Below are 23,030 nucleotides of genomic sequence, written 5' to 3' on the forward strand. Positions count from 1 at the left end.
ATAGGACTTTTCACTGCTGAGATTTATGTTAGGAAGATCACTCTGAGAGCTATTTAGAGGATGGGCTCAAAGCAGGTTGACATTATAATCTGTGTTAGAGAGAGGAGGGGACCAGATTGAGGACCAATGTACTATAGAGGGGAGGACAGACTCGGGAGGTACTTAGGAGCTAGAAACAATCTGACCTGGTGGTTAGTTATATATTAGATGGAGGTAGTGAGAAAGAGAGGGGATGAGGATGGTTTTTGTTTCTGATCTTGGCTACTGGGGGTAGAGAAAATGTCACTTAACTAGGTCAGTAGCAGCAAAACAGGAATGTCCAAAATTTATTCAATTTTTGACATATTTTAAAAAAATCCTACGAATTCTATGAATAAAATGAATTTATTTCTCAATGTTAATTCCCCTTTCTTTTAAGAAATTTCCTTTGCTTTCTCACGGTATAATTCCCTTTTCTGGCTAGTTCAGCTCTCGATGTTTCTACATATTTTCACTCTGAGCATTTCTGTTTTCCCACATTATATCTTTAGGACCATAATACATGATCCTTTTCATTTCTCTTTTCAAAGACACTCATTTTCTAGCTACACCTTTTCCATCTTTTTTCTTTATGGTACCAACACTTTCTGTTTTCATACTTCTAGAAGTTATATGTTATTGTATCTCTTCCTCTTCAGCTCTCCTTTCGCTGTGGCACTTTGACCAAGTTTATCCCCTTTCATTAGCCTACTGTAATGGCTTGTCATGTGACATCACATATGAAGATTCTGAGTTGTTTAAATTACCCTATGCTCTCTGAAAAATCTATTAAGTTTCCTCCTGTGATCACTAATAAATTCACATTTTTGTGGAGACATTATTAAAATGCCATCTCATTTTATTTACTTTGGTTCTTTAGATCCACAGCTGAACTCCCTATTAATTATTGCTCTATTTTCCTTTCTTACCATTAAACTATAAGTCCATTTAAATGTTAGACAATTTTTAATCAGTTATATTTAATATATTTAATCAGTCCATTTGGCCTTGGAGTGATACCAACTACCTTGATGAAAATCCCTGTATAATTTCATGAGGCCATTCCAAACTTTAAGGATTAATCCATCTGGTTGAAAAAAACTACATAAAATAAAACAAATGAAGACATGGCAGAAACAATTTGATTTGTATTTATTTCATTTTCCTTATGAGTTTTTAATATGTCCCATCCTTTCACTTCTGAGCCCTTAATTTTCTTCCTTTCTCCCCTTTTTCTATATGTCAGCACATATCCAGTCTTTTGCCTAACTTTCTGTTCTTAATAACTATTTTGTCTGCTTTTCTTTTATCCTTAAGGTTTTGAAAAATTTGACTTTGGATTTATAGTGACTGGTACACTCATTATTTTCAATGTTCATTTTCCTATATTATCAAAATAATATTTCTTCATATACTGTGGCAGAAATCAGCTTGTATAACTTCTCTTTTTTAACCACCCAAATGGCTGGAAATCCCGAGAATGTTTGATATGATTTCCAACAGCTACTACTTTTTCTTCTTTGATAAGCTTTTTTTTTTAATGAACCAGAGCTGAAAATTCACCAAAGACCAAAACAGTCTTAACTTTAAAATCCTTATAATACTTTATTTTTAATGTGATAAATATAATTCCTCAACTTAATAACTTAAATTCAAAATTGATACCAACCAAGAAAGACAAATACTGTATGATCTCACTTATATGTAGAATCTAAAAAAAAATTTTTTTTTTTCAGAAAAAAAAAACCAACAAGCTTATAGAAAAAGAGATCAGACTTACAGCTGGAGGAAGGGGGAATTGGAAGAAAGATTTCCAGTTATAATGTAAATAGGTACTAGGGATATCATGTTCACCATGAGGTCTATAGTCAGTACCACTGTGTGATACTTGGAAAAGTGTTGAGAACATCAATCCTAAGAGTTCTTATCATAAGGAGAACATTTTTTTCTTTTTATTCTTTTCATTTTATTTTATCTATTGAGATGATGGATGTTAGCTGAACCAATCTTAGTAACCATTTTACAATATATGTAAATCAAACCATCATGCCTTCAATGTATACAGTTATAGATGTCAATTATTTATGAATAAAACTGGAAAAATAAATCATTAATGTGTAGAAAAAATTGGTATCAAGCTACACTAGGACAGATATCGTTCTTTACCAATGTAGATGATTGATTCAATAGCTAACTGTATCTTGATTGATCAGACGAAGATGGCCCTTGTTCTTCCCCAAGTCTTCATTGTGGTCCCAACGTCAAAACACTCATTATGAAGTCTCTGAGGATGAAATAAATCCTGAGCATTCCTGATGACTCTTTTGAACCAGGGCCTCCAGAGTTCCATGGAAAAGAAGCTATAAGGCAACTAACAAATGGTGCATACTTACAGGTGAAATTTCAATAAACTAAGGGACAACAGAGCCAGCCACAGGTCAAATGTCATAGATGATGTGTTTTTTGAAAATTCCTTTCTCTCAGGTGTTTCTGCCGTCATTCCAAACTTCCGTTCATCTTTTTTTTTCTAAGATTTTATTCATTTATTTGACAGAGATCACAAATAGGCAGAGAGGCAGGCAGAGAGAGAGGAGGACGGAGGCTCCCCCCTGAGCAGAGAGCCCAATACGGGACTCGATCCCAGGACCCTGAGATCATGACCTGAGCTGAAGGCAGAGGCTTAACCTGCTGAGCCACCCAGGCGCCCCTCATTCATCATTTTAAAAGTAAGTGTTTTTGATATTGTCAGCAGCAAAATTTAGTAGCCCTATTCATTTTCTTGTCCTTCATCTTTTACTTTCTATCCCAACCATGTATACCCTCCTCTCTGCATTCTCTTCTAATACACACAAACACACATATTATGATATGTATGTATACGCACATATAGTATATAAAACAGACACACGTTTCTTTGATTATCTGCCTTTAGGAAGTATATGGATTGAAGTTTTGAAGTTAAAAGATTTCTTTATTATTTAGTAGCTTGGTAACTTTTTGTCGAACCATGTGAGATCTCTAAACATCATTTTCTTCATTTCTAAGAAATGTGTAATATAATTCAACAGTACAGTGACTTCTTCTTGAGGAATTTAAAGAATCAGTGAGATAATTAAATATGCCTGTTAGGTAACAGGAACTGGATAAATGTTAGTTATCTTTTTTTTTTCTTTTTTTAAAATCTTTATCTGTAGGGGTGTGGTTGATTTAAAGGGTATGAGTAAGAAATAATGTAGAGAAAAGCATTGATAAAGGTTTTATGGGAAAGCGGGAAGATGTATGGAAAATGACTGACTAATTCTTAATGTCATCATAATTTAGTGCATGCTTCTTGTTTGCTTGTTTTATTGAAGGATATTATTGAGAAGTACTCCTAAATGACATTCCATTTATGTGAAGTGTATTCTGAGGACAAAATGGAACGTAGTGATTACAATGTCCTTTACAGATTTAAACCACCTGGTTTGAATCCTGGCTTTACTGCTTGTTGACTGTATAATCCCAGCTATGTTACTTGCCTATGTCTCAGTTTCTGTGTCTTAAAAATGGGCATGATACTGGAAATATGTTTGTTATGACGAGTAAATCAGCTACCTTGAGTAAAGCTTTTAGAATAGTGCCTAGCCCATAATAGGCATTCAGTAACTCTTTGCTATTAGAAATATCCCAGGTAAGTTCAATCTGATATTCATAAATCGGTTCACTTATCTTGAAACATGTCAAATGTGATGGGCAAATGTATCGGGGAGAAGGGGAAATGAGCAGAGAGACAAGAGAGGAAGGAAAAAAAACTATAACCTGACATGGAAAGATAAGTGGAAACCCTCTATTCCCTGGAGTTGGAACTTCTCAAATTCTACCCATTTCTGGTAATTTTTCAAACCCTAACTCCTATGTGAAAACTTAGGGGACACCTGGGTGGCTCAGCGGGTTAAGCCTCTGCCTTTGGCTCAGGTCATGATCTCTCAGGGACCTGGGATCGAGCCCCACATTGGGCTCTCTGCTCAGCAGGGAGCCTGCTCCCCCCACCCCCGCAGCCTGCTGCTCTGCCTACTTCTGATCTCTCTGTCAAATAAATAAGATCTAAAAACAAAAACAAAAACAAAAAAAACCAACTTAGTTATTTCAGTTTACCATATTCCTTACCATTAACTTACAGTAACTATGTTGACACCAGAAAATTTAGTTAAATTAACAAGCTAAATCAGGACTAAATCACATTAGTCAGTCCAGAACTTCACCCTTAAGCAACAAGGTTCCATAAGTGCCCGAATATTAACCCTCAGTCACGTTCATCCAGTGGGCGATGAAGACGCGTATGGTTGTGTGGTCATTCAGTTTTCCTAAGTGGATGCCACCAGCCGTCCTATTCAGTGGTCTTAGATCCAACTTGCTGTTGATGCTTTAACATGAAATGAGCATACCCCCAGGGACACAGAACAGCTCTAGCCTGTCTAAACCCGAATACTCTGTCCTCTACCTTGACAGCCCCTCTTTATGCTTGCTACCCCAATATGTCTCAAACCAGCTCTTTGGATCATTCTGGGCCAGACTGCTTCTGCTGGCAAATTAGTTAACTTCATTTATTCATCATTCATTAGGCTCTCTCTGCCAGAACTAGGATTCAAAGATGAATGACAGTCTTTAACCTCAGGACAGGCAGAGCCTGGGGGGCAACAGGCACTTAAATAGATTATTAGTAAAAAGAGTGGTAGAGATGATGCAGAGAATAACCAAACCTAGGGAGGGATCATTCAGCCCAGCCTAAGAGTGGTAGGAAAGGTCAGAAGCAGGTGACTCTTGAGGTGAGTCTTATGGAAGGAAAAAAATCACGTAAATTGTGATGGTCATGTGAAGGTTCCTCCAAACAGACAATGCAGTGTGACCAGCATGGCACAGCAAGAAACAATCTGTGTATGTCTGAAGAATGACAAGAAGCTGACATTTCTGAGCTCAAAGCACAAAGCTAAGAAGGGGGGGAGAGGTAAATATTAAGAGATACAGGCCAAATCAGATCATGTGGGTTTTGTTTGCCAAGAAGGACAGGCTGTCCTGTATAGTGTGGGGGAATCACCAAGTGATTTGAGGGAGGCCAAGTAGACAGCGAGTCTTTTGGCAGATCATTTGGATAGCTTTCTGGAATGGATTTGAAGGAGATACAACTGGAGAAATGGAAATGTTCCAAAGGTTGTATCAGTCTGGGTTGGGTTGGGACAAGTGAGTTGCTGGAAATATTGTACAAGTAAAGGGATTTGGTATGGAAATTAGTAATTTATAAAAGTACTAAGAATACAAGAGGGAAGGTCAAGAAAGTTGTAGCCAGAAAATCTATCCAGATGCATGGAAGTAGGTAGGTCTCACTAAGTTTGCTGGGATCCTCTGGGAAAGTTCCCACCAGGTTTCTTAAGCTCCAGCAGCAAAGCAGGGCTTGTCAAGAAATCTGAAAAACTGCTACAAACCTACAGTCTGCGCATGTGTCTGTCCCCATGACCTTCAGAGAAAAGTGACCTTTTTTCACTTCTGCTTTCCAAATCTCGCCCAAGTTCTCTCCAAGTTCAATACAGAGAATGATTTCTGGGAAGTTTATTCCTGGTATGTCCTCTGCATTGCAGGAGACAAGGGGCTAGGTTGATGGAAAGGGAAAACACCATCTGATTCAGAGGTTGAGGTGAGAAATGATAAGAATCTGGACTAGAAGGTCATAGACAAGTGATAAAGGGATAAATTCAAAGAGATTTCATAAAGTTAAATTCATAAATCCATAAGGTTAAATTATAGTAATTTTGTGGACCACAGGTTGAGGTGAGAGAGAGAGAAAAGAATCAAGAATGTTTCTTAGGCATTTAGTTGGCATTCCTGGGCAGATGTTGAAAACGCCAACTGAGATAGAGAACAGAAGTAGGACTGGTTTACAGGGGAAAATAATATGACCTGTGTGGTATCTATGCACAGATGCAGAGCAAAAAAGCTGAATATGTACATTTGAGACTTTGAAGAAAGACCTAAAGACACAAATTTAGGAATCATTAGAATCTAAGTTAGAGTTGAAGCAATGAGAGTGGGCAATATCATATGGCAAAGATTTGACTGGGAAGACTGAGAAACAAACTGAGGGTTTTGAAGGGGAGGAGGGTAGGGGGTTGGGTGAGCCTCGTGGTGGGTATTAAGGAGGGCACGTATTGCATGGAGCACTGGTGTGGTGCATAAACAATGAATCTTGGAACACTGAAAAAAACTGTCTTTTTACCATAAGTGTTGCTATTAAATAAATTTTTTTCTCTTAAAAAAATGGGGCGAATACATCTCTTTTTCTTTCAGAGCAAATATAAATTTTAATACGTTTGTGCAAAATGCAAAGAATTGGTTTTCTTTCCTGATGCTCTGAGGCAAGGGGCTTCCAACCCATGCAGAGACCACCTTCTTCCATATGTAAAATACTGCCCCCAAATAAACCCTAGGAAATGTTCTGGGCAAGTTATATTACAATGCATTTATGTGATGGCACTCTTACAATAAAGATTTGCTACCAAAAAAAAAAAAAAAAAAGATTTGAGAATAAGAAAAATAGTTGGTTAAATTTGGAATCCAGTTTAAGGAATCCATAAAGTATGCTGAGCAGAATAATAAGAGAAAGATATGGAAACCAAGAGGGTAGAAGCCAAGGAAATATAGCCTCGCTATATAGGAAGGAGCTAGCAATTGTTTAATACAGCGTCTATTAAACAATGACCGGTAAGTGTCAGTGTCCGATGGATTCTGTAGAGTGTCTTTGGTGTCTTCACTGAGGATAGCTTCAGTGGAGTTATAGGGTCAGAAGCTATGTTGCCTTAGGTTGGGAATAAATGTGAGATAAAGAAATGGAAACATAAAGCTACCTGGGTGGCTCATTTGGTTGAGTGGCTGCCTTTGGCTCAGGTCATGATCCCAGGGTCCTGGGATTGAACCCCGTGTCTTTGGGCTTCCCTGCTCAGTGGGGAGTCTGCTTCTCCCTCTGCCCCTCCCTCTTCTCATGTACTCTCTCTCAAATAAATAAAGTCTTTTAAAAATTGGAAACAGAGAGTAGAGAGACTATATTTTGATAAAGTTGCCTGTGGAGGAGAAGAACAATTAAATAATAACTAGAGAGGGGTGCAGAACTGAGGGAAAGCCTCTCTCCCTCCTTCGCTCTCTTTCCTGTCCTTTCCTTCCTTTCTTTCAATGGTAGCTCTCTCTTCATTTGCCAACTGAGAAGAATTGCTGGCATGTACGAAACGCCAGGTTTGATAAGGGTATGAGCTGGTCTGTGCAAGTCTCTTTGGGAGTGGTGTGAGATTTTACCTCTGCCTTCCTTGGATCCCATTATGAGGGTGACACCCTACCAGGTGTGGTTCAACATTAATCACAAACTGTGTATTGCTGTCCTATTGACGGTTAACATAATCTGTGTTACTAGAAAATGTACTTACTTCAAAGTTGCTTAATCATCTTTCAGAATCAGAAATGTTACAAAAGAGTATGATGGAAAGCCTGAAAAAGTGTAAGTATTTCAAGGTAAAGAGAAGACTTCATTGTTTTGATGCTGTTTTTAATTTAAAAAAAATTTTTTTGTTGTTGTTTTCTGATGTTACAGACAGTCATAGTGGCAAATTAGAGAATGAGTCTAGATAAAAAGAAAAATTTTTAAAAACCCACATTTCTACTCTGAGGGAGAGTCATCGATAATATAATTATAACATTTTTAAAAAGAAGGTTGTACTGCTCATGCTGGTTTATAATCTTTGACATAGATTTGTCAGACTGACTTTGAGATATTACTGGAATTGTTCTACTTTCACAGAACTTTTCATCACCTGTTTTGGGCTGTGGTCTTGTTTTTGATTCTCCAACAATATAATTCCACATGTTATCTATCTTCAGAGAATCTCTTAAAATTTCTAGGTTGCTAACAGAACTCTATTGTTTCTCCATGGAGTTAGATAATGTTTCAAATATTCAAGAAAAATAAATTATCAAGTCCTGAGCACGTATATAGAAAAATGCCTATGACCTGTTCTGGGTCCCCCAGATCCCTCTGGAGACCATGCTCATACTTTTGTGATACAAAACAGAGCAATGACCAGTGCCAGGGGAAATTTTACCAACCTCTCCTTAACCCGCGCTCTCTCCCTCCAAATATAGGATACATACCCCTTTGCCTCCATCCCTGGCCCTTCTGTCTCAGTTCTGGGAGCTTCTGGGAGGCTGCTTGTTCAGGCACAATGCTTTTCTTGGCTCGGAAAGCAAATACTCTGCTCACTCTGCTTTATTCCTAGTAGTCTTTGCTCTGTTCATTAACATCGAATTGATATATTCTTTGATATTTGAAGGATTTGGGTAGGGAGGAAGGTGAAAATTTATATTCTCAGTCTTGATCCAATTTCCCCAGAGAAATTAAAGTGTCATCTTCATAAATAGACACAAATATATAATTTTAGAGGGAACATATAAGAATACCAATAAATGAAGCACTGGGATACCTTTGACTCTTACAAACTTTTGTAAGGTCCATCCCACCTGAATATAAAGTCTAATTTTCACATTTTATTCTTAAACAGGCATATTTCTTGACATATATGAAGGACAGATCACTGTAATACTGGGACACAGCAGAGCTGGTAAATCGACACTGCTAAACATTCTGAATGGGTCGTCTGGTTCTATAGAAGGTAAGAAAATAATTTTAGAAGCAAGAAGACATACAAATGGCTAACAGACATATGAAAAAATGTTCAACATCATTCACCATCAGAGAAATTCAAATCAAAATCATACTGAGATACTACCTTACCCCAGGCAAAAAATTGACAAGGAACAACAAATGTTGGAGAGGTTGTGGAGAAAGGGGAACCCGTTTACACAGTTGGTGGGAATGCAAGGTGGTGCCACCACTTTGGAAAAAAGTGTGAAGGTTCCTCAAAAAGTTAAAAATAGAGCTACCCTATGACCCAGCAATTGCACTACTGGGTATTTATTCCAAGGATACAGATGTAGTGAAAAGAAGGGCCATATGCACCCCAATGTTCAGAGCAGCAATGTCCACAATAGCCAAACTGTGAAAGGAGCTGAGATGCCCTTCAACAGATGAATGGATAAAGATGTGGTCCATATATACAATGGAATTTTACTCAGCCTTCAGAAAGGGTGAATACCCACCATTTGCATCAACATAGCTGGAACTGGGAGAATTATGCTAAGTGAAATAAGTCAAACAGAGAAAGGCAATTACCGTATGGTTTCATTTATATGTGGAACATAAGGAATAGCATGGAGGACATTAGGAGAAGGAAGGGAAAAATAAAGGGGGGGGGAATCAGAGGAGGAGATGAACCATGAGAGACTATGGACTCTGGGAATCAAACTGAGGGTTTTAGAGGGAAGTAGGGTGGGAGGATGGGTGAGCCCAGTGATGGGTATTAAGGAAGGCACGTACTGCATGAAGCACTGGGTGTTACACACGAACAATGAGTCATGGAAACTACATCAAAAACTAATGATGTATTTTATGGTGACTAATGTAACATTAAAAAAAAAAGAAAAGAAGCGAGTTGGTTCATAAAGCAGGTTCCTCAATCAGATTGTGTAAAACAAAAACACTTCTCTAAAGCAGGCTTTTTCACACAGTTGAGTAATTTAGAATAGGAACTATTTATGAAATAAATACTTGGCCTATATCCTAAAAAATCTCATGGATTTGAAGTTGCTGCATATATTGCACCCTTTGAAAGCACTTTTAGTGGAAAACATGTAAGTCATTGATGTTAGTCCCTCTCAATGCAGTGAAACAGACCTTTGATGTGGAAGAATATAGCTTCTCTCAGGCTACCTTGGAACAGATGAGTTTTCTTTTCTTTAAACCAGTGGGCATCATCCAAGGAGCCTTTGTGTAAATCTCTGCGCACATCCATCTTACAGAAACACCCTGACATCTTTGTTTACTTACTTATTTTCTCCCTATTTAGGTGTTCTTAGAACTCTCTAAATTACAGGAAATATTGATGATGAAGTTGATACAGCAGTTAGATGGAAACTCCTCCCACAGGAAGAGCCTTAAAACCCTGAATCTCCTAACATCAGGCTTTAGCTCCTACTACATTATTAGTCTCCAGTATTCTAGAACACTCTTCCGTATTACCACAGATAACAGACACACTCAGTAGTTCCAAGATTCAATAATGATTAAGATTTTAGATGGTTTTTTAGACTTTAGAATGGAGGGGAGAGGCAAAGATAGGGAAAAGTAGTGAACATTAACATAATCAGGCATTATACTAATTGCTAATAAGGCCTATTTTGTGGTCAGTATTAATTTAAAAATCACATAATGTTAGTCCAGTTTTTAAAATTATTTTCAATATAGCTGAATGCTGAGCACATTTTACAAACAGAACATTGAAGGGGGGTCCTGGATGGCTCAGTTGGTTAAGCATCCAACTCTTGGTTTTGACTCAGGTTGTGATCTCAGGGTTCTCAGATCCACAGACCAAGCTCTGTGTTGGGCTCCATGCTCAGTGGGGAGTCTGCTTAAGATTCTCTCTCTCCCTCCCCCACTTCCACTCTTTCTCTCTCAAAAAAGAAATGACCAAAATATTGTAGGTTTTTTTTTAACCTGAACTTTAAATATATCAGCTATTTTAAAAACATTATTTACTTAAATACCAATTTAAGATAACATTGACCATAAGATGATCTAAGGAATGGATGGATGAAATTATACAGTATAACCTTTAAATACAGTTATATTTTCTGATTATAAGTATATGCTCATTTAAGGATATATAGAAATTGTGTGGATGAAGATAATAGTAATCTATAGTAAAACACCAGATTACACCATTTCACCTACCTATAATCAATGGTCTTTTTATGAGTGTTTTCTCCAAGTCAACATGGGTGGGCATGGTAATTTGCTATATTTTTCCACTTCATGGTTCACGAGTATCTTGCATATCATTGTAACACCTTTAGGTTATGGGATGCCTGCATTGGATTCTTTTGATGTGTTATCATGGTTTTTACTTAACGTTTTTACTATTATCTGACATTTTAAACTATATGCTTGTTTATCTCTTATGAATAAAGCTGTGATGAACTTCTCTTCAGTCTTCTTTTGTTATAGTCTTAGGGCAAATAGTTCTGACATCAACAAATGGCTCTCTGTTGTACGAGATCTAGGTAACTTTGTTCTCTGACCAGTAGAAAAATTCAGCACCCATCCTAAGTTTCTGAAACCCCCACAGGACCTTTTAATGTCATACTCATCCTTGATTCTGACTTTCCTCATCTGCTTGAACTCTTATTATGTGGTTGTGGTTTGTGTCAGTTCCTTTACTGTCACCTTGGCATTGACTTAAGGTAGAATTTGTCCCCTTACCTTGATTCGTACAGACAGACATTCCACAGGTAATTGGTTAAAAAAAAAAAAAAGTCCTCCTAACCTACAGGAATTTGATGTTTCTTTAAAATTTTCTGATAAAAGTTTTTGTTTTATTTGTAATGTTCAAATTTTCTTAAAAAGGAAATTCCATTCACTCAATTACATAATTAAAACCAACAAAGAAATGTATTTGTGGTTTTGGTAGATGACTCATTTTCTATCCTTAGATTACCATACTTATTCCAGTGGTTCTCACTCACTTCTGTCCCCCACACAGCAGACAGATGACATTATTTGGAGTTGTTTTGGGTTATCTCAACAGAAGATTGCTACTGCCACCCAGGAGGCAGAGGCTAAAGACACTGCTAAACAGCCTAAAACCCACAGGACAGTCCTCCACAAAAAAATGATAATTCATCTCAAAATGTAAAGTAGCACCCATATTGAGACACTCTGATTTTGGTTAACCATGTGAGTTCATTCTCTATGCTTTGATGACTCACCATCCAGCATTTGAGACTATCTCATATCCCTATGTATTTTGTGATCTTCCAGGGACTCCTTTTTGTATGAGTCTTTTCTTCCAGGTCCTAGTACCTCAACTAGAAAAAAAATGTCTCAACGAGGGCTTCCTTCATATTTATGATGGATGATCACAACTGGTCAAAAAGAGAAGCTTGGTTAAAAAAAATAATAACAACTTTCATTTTCTACCAATGTCCTTACTCCTGTTGAAGAGTGATTTACTTTGACCAAAAAGACACAGCAAGGTTCTGTGATGTCTTCTGATATAACTGTTTGGCAGTGGGTCCTGCCAGTTACCTCATAAAAGTTCTTCCTCTAACAGCTTCCTTCAGCTGCTTTGAGTAGGCATTCTGGACTTTAACTTGGTGGATTTCCTGCTTCTACAAATTAAAATCATCTAACTGTGCTCAATTACATTTCTATGCTCTTAAAATTGTTGCTTGGTAGCTGTCGCTCATAATCTTATCTTCCTTGGCTACATGGTATGACTACCAAGAAAACAGTTTGGGAATAAGTACAATACTCTCAATGCTTTCCAACCATGTCTTAATTTTTTTAAAGATTTTTTTTTATTTATTTGGCAGAGAGAGAGAGACAGACAGAGATCACAAGTAGGCAGAGAGGCAGTCAAAGAGTGAGGGGCAAGCAGGCTCCCCGCTGAGCAGAGAGCCAGATGTAGGGCTTGATCCCAGAACTCTGAGATCATTACCTGAGCAGAGGCTTAACCACTGAGCCACCCAGGTGCCCCTAACCTTGTCTTAATTAATTACAAAAGGTCCACATTCTTGGTGATTTCATATCTCACAAATCCCAGTTCCTGATAGTGATTGTTGTGCTCCTTGGGTTGTCATGTACATTAATCCAGGTAATGTAGGGCTTGTGGTAACCCCAGACATATCCAAGAATTAGGACAGTTCTGAAAGAGACAGTTTGAAGGTTATTGTGGATTCAAGACAGCCACAAATATCTTTCATAAGTGGAGATTGTGAAATTTCATCTGTTATTTTGACCCATGATATAGACTCAGCTTCTTACTCTGCTGTGGCTATCATGAAATACAGTCTTCTTCAGCCTGTTAACTGGCTACAGCACTCACTGTTGACACATCTTTTCTCAACCCACTTCTGCTTACTTAAAGTTTTTGTTTACTTCTTTAAACTTATCAAAGTTTAAACTTTAAATCTTTAACTTATCCCATGGCCTCCCTTGTCTCCCCTGCCTCATTGCCTTTCTCTGTGCATCTTTTTAGCTTCATCTCTACTGCTTGGTTCAGTTTCTGGAGAAGCTTGTGACTGGCTTTGTCTTTATTTGAGCTGAACTTTTTATGACCAACAGTGCAAAAGCTGAATGTGCTATGGTCTTGCACCAGTGATACAAATTTATGGTCAACTTACATTAAGAACAGCCCGGGTCCTCATCCCTCAGGAGGGCAGTTTCTAAGAAGCAGCAAGAATTGGTAAGCACCATGCTTATCACATTAAAACAAACAAACAAACAAACAAATAAAAAACGGTATACAGAGTTTAACCCAGATACAGAATTCAGTCCTTTTAACACAGATCCTTCTCCCATTGAAAATGCCTTGCAAGATCTAGCAGGATTACTCTGGGCTGGTTAAAAATACCAGTGGTTGTAAGTGGTTTTAAGTGCCCAGAAATTTTCAATGTCTCAGTTCATTTGATCTTTTAAATATATTTTAAATAAAATATATGTTTAACATAAAATTTTCTTGAAATAATCTAGATACAAATAGTGCATGAATATGAAAGCTCATAAGAAATATCTAGAGTAGGCAAATTCATGGAGACAAAAAGTTGATTAGAGGGTACCAGGAGCTAAGGGATGGGAGAATGAGGGTTATTGCATGGTGAAGAATTCCTGTGTAGGGGGGTGCCTGGGTGGCTCAGTCAGTTAAGCATATGCCTTTGGCTCAGGTCATAATCCCAGGGTCCTGGGATAGAGCCCTGTATTGGGCTCCTTGCTTAGCAGAGAGCCTGCTTCTCCGTCTTCCTGCTGCTCTCCCTGCTTGTGCTCTCTCTCTCTCTTTCTCTGGCAAATAAAATCTTAAAAAAAAAAAATTCCTGCATAGGGTAATGGAAAAGTTTTGGAGTGAGAATGATTGTACAGTATTATGAATGCAATTAATGTTACTGAATTGTACATTTAAAAATGCTTTAAAAAGACAAACTCAGTCCATTTAATTTTTAAAAGTATAATTTAAAATAATTTGACATAGTACATGTTATTTGTAAGAAAATCATACAATTTTTACAGTTCTAGAATATAAAAGATTTTTTTGCTTCATTAATACATTTTTTTTCTATCATACAGACATATACACAACACAGGTAATATTATATCTACTGTTTTGTGTTTGTCTTATTTAATAACATACTATGAGCATCATACTTTCCCAGTTTATTATATATCTACATCATTTTTATAACTTATGTATCATTTTAATGTTTGAATATATAAAAAAGATTATTGCTGAAAAATCAATTGAAAGATACATAGATTGTTTCTAAATTTCCCTGTTGTAAAAAATGCTCCCACTAAAAATGTGGCATGTAGATCTTTGGCAATTATCTACCTAATCACTGGAATACATTCCTAGAACACATAAGCCCAAGGTTCTCTATGTGCCTAAGCTTCCAACAGAAGTCTTACTGAGGAGTTCCATCTGTACATTCCAGCCATTTCTTCGATTTTTTCCCTGGTGGGTCCTCAGAAGCAGAAATTTCCTAAGAAAGGAAGGAATTATAGACAGCAATAATGACAAAGTGAATACCATTTCCATAATCCCCTCACTCTTATCTGCTGAAATGAAAATAAAAACAAAGCAAAAACAAGATGGTAGATGTAGAATTAGGGAAGGTCCCAGACTCTTATTATAACCCCCAAATAACTTTGTTGGCAACTCAAACAACTATTTTCTAAACTAAAGAAAGATGCCAGCAGCCAGCATACCTCTCTCCCGTCTGTGAGCAATGTGGAACCAGCCACAAGTGAAGCAGACTCTGAAAGCTCCTATTTCATTCTCCCTCCTCAGCTGGGGAAGTCCTGAAGGCATGATCAAGCTAAAGGAAAGCCTTTCCCTTCCCCCACACAGAACCAGCCTGAGGATCCCGTAGAGTGGAAAAAAAAAAAAAATACTAGGAAACCTTCAGATACTCAGCTAAATCTATCCCCAGGCCATAGCAGGAACTTAAGTAAAGAGGGCCTTTGTTTCTTTTTTTTTTTTTTTTTAAGATTTTATTTATTTATTTGACAGAGAGAAATCACAAGTAAGCAGAGAGGCAGGCAGAGAAAGAGGAGGAAGCAGGCTCCCTGCTGAGCAGAAAGCCCGATGTGGGGCTCGAACCCAGGACCTGAGCCGAAGGCAGCGGCTTAACCCACTGAGCCACCCAGGCGCCCCAGGGCCTTTGTTTCTGAGTGATCTTCCATTTACTCATTTTATAGAGAGAAAGGGAGGGGAACCCCCACCACACACACATCCAAAAAAAAGAAAAAAAATAGGGGGAGTGTGGGAGAAAGAAAAAAATAGATTTTTTTTTTTTTTTTTAAATAATGTGATTTTAGAATATAGGTTAGGTTCCTTGGGGTGAGGTCCAGAGCTGATGGCCAGGGAAGAATTCTTTTTTTCTTTTCTTTTTTTTTTTTTTTTTAAGATTTTATTTATTTATTTGACTGAGACAGAGATCACAAGTAGGCAGACAAGCAGGCAGAGAGAGAAGGGGAAGCAGGCTCCCCACTGAGCAGAGAGCCCGATGCGGGGCTTGATCTCAGGACCCTGAGATCATGACCTGAGCTGAAAGCAGAAGCTGTAACCCACTGAGCCACCCAGGCGCCCCCAAGGAGGAATTCTTGAGATACCTTTGATGCAAAATGGTGGTCTTATTAAACCACAGGGACGGACCGGTGGGCAGAAGGAGCTGCTGCACAGGGGTTGTAAGGAGTGGCTGGTTACATACTTGGGAATTGGGAGAGGTAAGGAAAAGGGAGGTTTTTCAAAAGGATTTTCATTTGTTAAAGAGGACCTATAAGACAGAGGAGGCCTTGTCATTGTCAAGTTAAGGTTGTTTTGACCTCTGCCAATGTATTAACATTAAGGCTAATATTAAGACAGTTGGGAGCTCCCTGGAGAACGTCACACATATCCTACCCGAGACTTGGGGGGTGGTTAGGTTGCAGGGTGTCAGCTTGTACTTTGTCCTCAGCCAGGCTTCTGCTCCCTCATCAAAAGGAATGTTAAAGAAATGCCATTTATAACTCCTGATGAGTTCAGCAGTACCCCGGTATATATGAAGTCTCCCTCAATTTATTGTTAAATTAATGATGTCATGAAAGAAATCAACAAGGCAGTTATTAGTAAACATAACATCCTATATCACCCAAAGATCCATGGGTTCTGTGGCCAGAATTCTAGCACAGATTCATTGATGAAGAAACAAAAAATACCAAAGGTTATTATTATATAATGGAAACTGACATAAATGAGTCCACAGCTTTGAAAGTTGACTTGAGGGTCTCTGTGATACTGAATATTCTACAACATTTCCAGAGGCTATCAGAGATCTGAGGGGGAGGTTTTACCCATTATGTTATAACCTAAGGCCCTTGTGAGTTTTTGAATGGGCCAAACAGGAGGGTTTAGGTTAAGAGGCTATTCCTACAATTTCTTTACATAAATAATCTCTTTAGCTTTTAATTTTTTTTCTTGTTTCTTCTAAAAATGAAACATTTTGTGATAAAAATGTATATATTGAAAATTTTACTTTATTTTAGCAAATATTTAGCCACCTACCATATAGTTCTCTGTGCTAGGTACATAATACAACTAAAAAATGTTCATATCTAGCTTTTGTTTTTAGTAGACCATGCTGCAGACCCCCTATGGTATCCACAGATGTAGTACTGAAAGGTGAAGAAAATAAGGTCAAGGATACCGACACTTTTTGAAATTAAAGGTCATTAGTGTCTAAATTCCATCAATGGCATTTCAGTCTATAGGCAGACTTCCTAGAAGTTGGAATTGGAGAGTTTACTCATCTGATTATTCTACTTTCCCATCTGACATTAGCGTAGAACTTACGTGCAATGCTTTCAGTTTAAACCAGTCTGTACTAAAAGCATCTTGAGATGGAAAAAATAACACGCATGAGCAGGTTGCTAGTGGTAGTGGGCATGGAAAATGAGTGCTTGGATTATAAAAATTTAGCTATGTTTCTTCTCTGCACGTGGGGACACTGGTATTGAAAAAAATGGTATGCACCATTTTGGGGGCAGTTTTATCCCTATAACAGAGGGGAAAAAAAGGTGTCTGAGCAGGCCCTGTGGCCTGGTTAACACTGTCACTGTGATGATAATCCAGTACCTTAGGGACACTGCAAAATAAGGTAACGTTCACCAAATCCATTGCCCAGAGAGTCCACCAACAACCAGCTGCTGTGCTGAGCATTCTAGACCCCTATGTCATGTGCCCTTAATGAAAAAGATCGTCAGCCAGATGAGAAGAATTGGTCTACAGAAAGACTGAACCTTACTTAGTAGGATAGTCAGCAAAGTTTTCTAAAGAAAGAAACATAGCTAATTTCAGAAACAGGGAAGACCTTAAAATACTATTTAGAATTTTATTTTAGTCACATTTAGGATGGCTTCCTAAGGACAGCATTATCTCCTTTTGGCAGCTCACAGAGTGGGCTGCTAGCAGCTGCACCTACATCATGGGACTCTAGCCTAACGATTATGACAGACAAGATGGGAACAGTACCAGATCCAGGCAGGGATTATGTGAGATCCGTCCCAGAGGTCTGAGCAAGAACAGAGTTGCTGGCAGCTCACAAACTCTTGGTACTGAGGTTTTGTTCTAGAGTAACGTTGGTCTAATCCCGAGAGTGGATCCTAGTCCCTCTGACCACAAAATGGGTATTTGTACATGTTCTTTGTGAAGCAGATAAGCAACCTACAGAAACTTAGATGAGGAAAACATGCAAAAGGAGAAGAAATAGAAAGCTAGATGTACTGCTTGCAGCTAAAATTCCAGGAAACTTGTAGTTCTAGTATGCTGCCAAAATTCCCAAGTTTCAGTTTACTTGAAAATTTTCTTTATCTAGAAAATGATTTATGAACACATACTTTGTTTTCCCTCAATAAAACTTTGATATAGTCCTAGATAGCCAAACCTCCCCAAATCCACAACCTTTCTGGACACAGTGAATCAGCTCTCTGCCGTGTACTTGAAAGTAAAATCTGGGAGCCAATGGCCCAAATAAAGTTGGCAAGAAAGAAGAGGCATCTACTATTTCCACTTAGGAGTCCACAACCTTTCAAGAGAAAAGCTGACCTTTGCCAATAGCCTCTGCCATATATACACCATCAATGCCTGACCCTCTCACCCTTCATCATAATTTCCTGACAAAACCTCAATCTTGGTTAAACCTGTTTTAGGAGATGAACATTGGTAGAAAATACACATGAACAAAATAACTAGTCTCACTTTAAATGAAGGGCCACTGTCTGTCTTCAAGTGGAGCCTTGGTTCTGCTGGGCAACTGCACTGCATTCCCCTTGTCCACTCACTCTGTCACCAGATTGGATGATTAAATTGCTTAACCACATCTTTCTGCTTCTCAGACTCTCACATCTCTCTCTCTCCTCTTTCATTCTCAGCCAAAGACCTTGCTTCCCACTTGACTGTGAAAACGGAAGCAATTAGAAGAGTGTTTTCATGAGCTTTCACAGTCTGAGCAACCAGCCAGGTTTCAGTATACCCATATACTGTAACGTTCTTCCTATTAGTGTGAATGAACAGCATTCCTATATAAGGCCAGTATTCACACCTGTGTACGTCAACCTATTGTCACCCTGTTCCCCTGTTCATAAATATACACTGTCAAATACCTGTCCCTGTCTGCATTATCTTTAAAATTATAGCTCATAAGGACAGCTTTTTAAGTGAAATGGGAGGATTTCTAGTGACTGAGAATTGAGGACAGTAATTCCAATAACTTTGAACCCCCCCACAACATACTCTGAGGAAAACAATGGCGTAGCACTCATGCAAAAATCCCTAGCATTCTCTGATCCCATGCCAACTGTGTCTCTGTTCTTCTCTTTTCTCTTTTCTTTTCTTTTTTGTCTCTGTTCTTCACTAGCAATTAAAACTCTGCAAAATCATAGACACCTCGGGGTGTCTGGGTGGCTCAGTTGGTTAATTGTCTGAATCTTGGTTGTGGATCAGGTCATGATCTCAGAGTTGTGAGAGATCAAGCCCTGGGATGGGTGCCATGCTCAGTGCAGAGTCTAATTGGATTCTCTCCCTCTCCCTGTGTCCCTCACCCACCCCCACTCATGCGCATGCTCTCTCTCTCTCTCTCAAATAAATAAATAAATCTTTAAAAAATCATAGATACCTCTGAGATTTCATTAGCAGAGACTGAAGAAATGTACAGGCTGGTGGGAGGTTATGCATCCTCTCCCACAAAATATTGTTTACAAAAAAGAAAGGATGAATACCCAAGTTTTGTAGCAACATGGACGGGACTGGAAGAGATTATGCTGAGTGAAATAAGTCAAGCAGAGAGAGTCAATTATCATATGGTTTCACTTATTTGTGGAGCATAACAAATAGCATGGAGGACAAGGGGAGATGGAGAGGAGAAGGGAGTTGAGGGAAATTGGAAGGGGAGGTGAACCATGAGAGACTATGGACTCTGAAAAACGATCTGAGAATTTTGAAGGGGTGGGGGGTGGGAGGTTGGGGGCACCAGGTGGTGGGTATTGTAGAGGGCACGGATTGCATAGAGCACTGGGTGTGGTGCAAAAATAATGAATATTGTTATGCTGAAAAAATAAAAATTAAAAAAATATATTGTTTACACTCAAATTAGTACTGGGAACTTATTTGTCAAACACTTCTGAGATTCAACTCTTGGTATTTTTAAAACAAAAATTTTTTTAAGATTATATTTATTCATTTTAGAGAGATAGAGAGAGCACAGAGGGAGAATGAGAGGGAGACATGGACTCCTCACCTAGCAAGGAGCCCAGTGTGTGACTCAATCCCAGGACTCTGGGATCATGACCTGAGTCAAAGGCAGATGCCCAACCGAGTCATGCAGGTGTCCCTAAAAATTATTTTTAATTGAAGTATATCTTTTAGTTTTCTTTTAGTCATGTTGCGTAGGAGGTAAATTCTCTCTGAGAAGATCTTTATTTCATGCACATTTAACTGAGTATAGAATTTGAAATTGACTATTTTGTCTCAGCACTTTGACATTATTTGATTATTTATGACAACATTTGACTAACTGTTAAACCTTAGTTTATAGCTCATATTTTCTGTTTTATTGTTTTTTTTAGTATTTCCCTCTCTCCACTCTCCTTCTTGATCATGTTTTGAAAACTCACCACAAAAAATTAGTTGTTGGAATTTCTTTTCTTTTCTTTTCTTCTTCTTCTTCTTCTTTTTTTTAATCTGAGGGCTCATATCTTCAACTCTGGAAAATTTTCATCCAACTTGTTTTTGAAAATTCCTCTTATTTATTCCCTTTACTTTCCTTATTATAAAATGACTAGTAGATATATGCTGGAAACCTCATTCTGTCTTTCATGTCTTTTAATTTGTCTTTAGTATTTTTCTATCCTATTCTGTCTTTACACTAAATCTTATATAATTTCTTCAGTTACATTTTTGGTTTATTGATTTTCTCCTCAGCTGTGCCTAGTCTGCTACAAAACTTATCCATTAAATTCTTAATCTTAACTATTTTTAGTCCCTTTAAATATCTGTAAGTTCTAATGAGTTATTTCCCTATTAGTCTTCCTTGTCATTGCTTCCTGTTTTATTATTTATTATTCCTATGTAGTTTATATTACTTCTTTAGTACTAGTAGTCTCATTTTGTTCACCTGTTGATTCTCTTTCATGATGGACATTTTTTTTAAAGATTTTATTTATTTGAGAGAGTGAGAGCACAAGACAGCACAAGTAGGGGGAGGGGGAGAGGGAGAAGCTGACTCCCAACTGAGCAGGGAGACCAACAGGGGCCTCAATCTCAGGACCCTGGGATCAGGACCTGAGCTGAAGGCAGATGCTTAACTGAGTCACCCAGGTGCCCCATTCCATGGTGCACTTTTCTTTATGAGTTTAGCTGCTGGAAGGAATATTTCTTTAACACTGTTGCCTTGTGCCCTGAATCCTGGACATATCTCTGTAGAATTGTTTTCATCTTCTCTGTGGGCCTCCAGATTAATAGTAATAATAAGAGGGGCTCCAGATTAATATTAGTCGTTAGAGAAGGAGGAGGAAAAGGGGAAGGAGGAGGAAAAATAGGAGGAGTAGAATTATCAACAGCAAGTTACATTTTTTGAGTTTTGATGATTTTTCAGGCATTGTTTTATGAACTTTACTTATATTAATGGATTTAATCTCCACAGCAACCATACACACATACATACACAGTTATAATCTCCATTTTAAGGTGGGGGGTTTTAAATAGATTGTGCAAAGTCACACAGCTAGTACATGGCAGAGCTAGAATTCAAACCCAAGTTTGGCTCCAGATTGCAACTAACTGCTATGATATTTGCTGTGTTTCTAGACGTGTTACTATGCAGGGAGAAGAAATTAAGATCCTTTTCCCATGTCCTATATCTGGCATGTTCTACATATGCTCATGCTTTTCATTACTATGGAGGATATATATATATTTTTAAATTTTTTTTTAATTTTTTTCAGCATAAGAGTATTCATTATTTTTGCACCACACCCAGTGCTCCATGCAATCCGTGCCCTCTACAATACCCACCACCTGGTGCCCCCAACCTCCCACCCCCCACCCCTTCAAAATTCTCAGATCGTTTTTCAGAGTCCATAGAATCTCATGGTTCACCTCCCCTTCCAATTTCCCTCAACTCCCTTCTCCTCTCCATCTCCCCTTGTCCTCCATGCTATTTGTTATGCTCCACAAATAAGTGAAACCATATGATAATTGACTCTCTCTGCTTGACTTATTTCACTCAGCATAATCTCTTCCAGTCCCGTCCATGTTGCTACAAAACTTGGGGATTCATCCTTTCTTTTTTCTTTTTTTTTTTTTTTTACAGCTTTATAAACATATATTTTTATCCCCAGGGGTACAGGTCTGCGATTCGCCAGGTTTACACACTTCACAACACTCACCATAGCACATACCCTCCCCAATATCCATAACCCCCACCCCTCTCCCAACCCCCTCCCCCCATCAACCCTCAGTTTGTTTTGTGAGATTAAGAGTCACTTATGGTTTGTCTCCCTCCCAATCCCATCTTGTTTCATTTACTCTTCTCCTACCCCCTCAACCCCCCATGTTGCATCTCCTCTCCCTCATATCAGGGAGATCACATGATAGTTGTCTTTCTCCGATTGACTTATTTCGCTAAGCATGATACCCTCTAGTTCCATCCACGTCGTCGCAAATGGCAAGATATCATTTCTTTTGATGGCTGCATAGTATTCCATTGTGTATATATACCACTTCTTCTTTATCCATTCGTCTGCAGATGGACATCTAGGTTCTTTCCATAGTTTGGCTATTGCAGACATTACTGCTATAAACATTCGGGTGCACGTGTCCCTTCGGATCACTACGTTTGTATCTTTAGGGTAAATACCCAGCAGTGCAATTGCAGGGTCATAGGGTAGTTCTATTTTCAACATTTTGAGGAACCTCCATGCTGTTTTCCAGAGTGGTTGCACCAGCTTGCATTCCCACCAACAGTGTAGGAGGGTTCCCCTTTCTCCGCATCCTCGCCAGCATCTGTCATTTCCTGACTTGTTAATTTTAGCCATTCTGACTGGTGTGAGGTGATATCTCATGGTGGTTTTGATTTGTATTTCCCTGATGCCGAGTGATATGGAGCACTTTTTCATGTGTCTGTTGGCCATCTGGATGTCTTCTTTGCAGAAATGTCTGTTCATGTCCTCTGCCCATTTCTTGATTGGATTCTTTGTTCTTTGGGTGTTGAGTTTGCTAAGTTCTTTATAGATTTTGGACACTAGCCCTTTATCTGATATGTCATTTGCAACTATCTTCTCCCATTCTGTCAGTTGT

At 38.4% G+C, this 23,030-nt stretch overlaps 2 protein-coding genes and 1 long non-coding RNA gene across 3 annotated transcripts in view; 2 read left to right on the forward strand and 1 right to left on the reverse strand.

Annotated features, from left to right (window-relative positions):
* LOC125087567 (ATP-binding cassette sub-family A member 10-like) overlaps positions 1–7,538 on the forward strand; it is a 29,742-nt gene extending 22,204 nt beyond the window's left edge. The window contains 3 exon segments of the mRNA XM_047708010.1: positions 2,232–2,330; positions 2,332–2,385; positions 7,490–7,538. Of these exon segments, the coding sequence (XP_047563966.1) occupies positions 2,232–2,330; positions 2,332–2,385; positions 7,490–7,538 (202 nt within the window).
* A 1,049-nt stretch (positions 7,539–8,587) lies between these two features.
* LOC125087310 (ATP-binding cassette sub-family A member 6-like) overlaps positions 8,588–23,030 on the forward strand; it is an 83,843-nt gene continuing 69,400 nt past the window's right edge. Inside the window, exon 1 of the mRNA XM_047707501.1 lies at positions 8,588–8,702. The gene's annotated coding sequence lies outside the window, so the exon portion shown is untranslated. The remainder of the gene's footprint in view (positions 8,703–23,030) is intronic.
* On the reverse strand, positions 12,580–15,058 carry LOC125087311 (uncharacterized). Its single transcript, XR_007123403.1, has 4 exons — positions 14,906–15,058; positions 14,606–14,679; positions 13,330–13,403; positions 12,580–12,851 (listed from the first exon to the last, which is right to left on the reverse strand). It is a non-coding gene; the product is annotated as an uncharacterized LOC125087311 (long non-coding RNA).

This window comes from Lutra lutra, chromosome 16 (genome assembly GCF_902655055.1).
Source record: "Lutra lutra chromosome 16, mLutLut1.2, whole genome shotgun sequence".
NCBI lineage: Eukaryota > Metazoa > Chordata > Mammalia > Carnivora > Mustelidae > Lutra > Lutra lutra.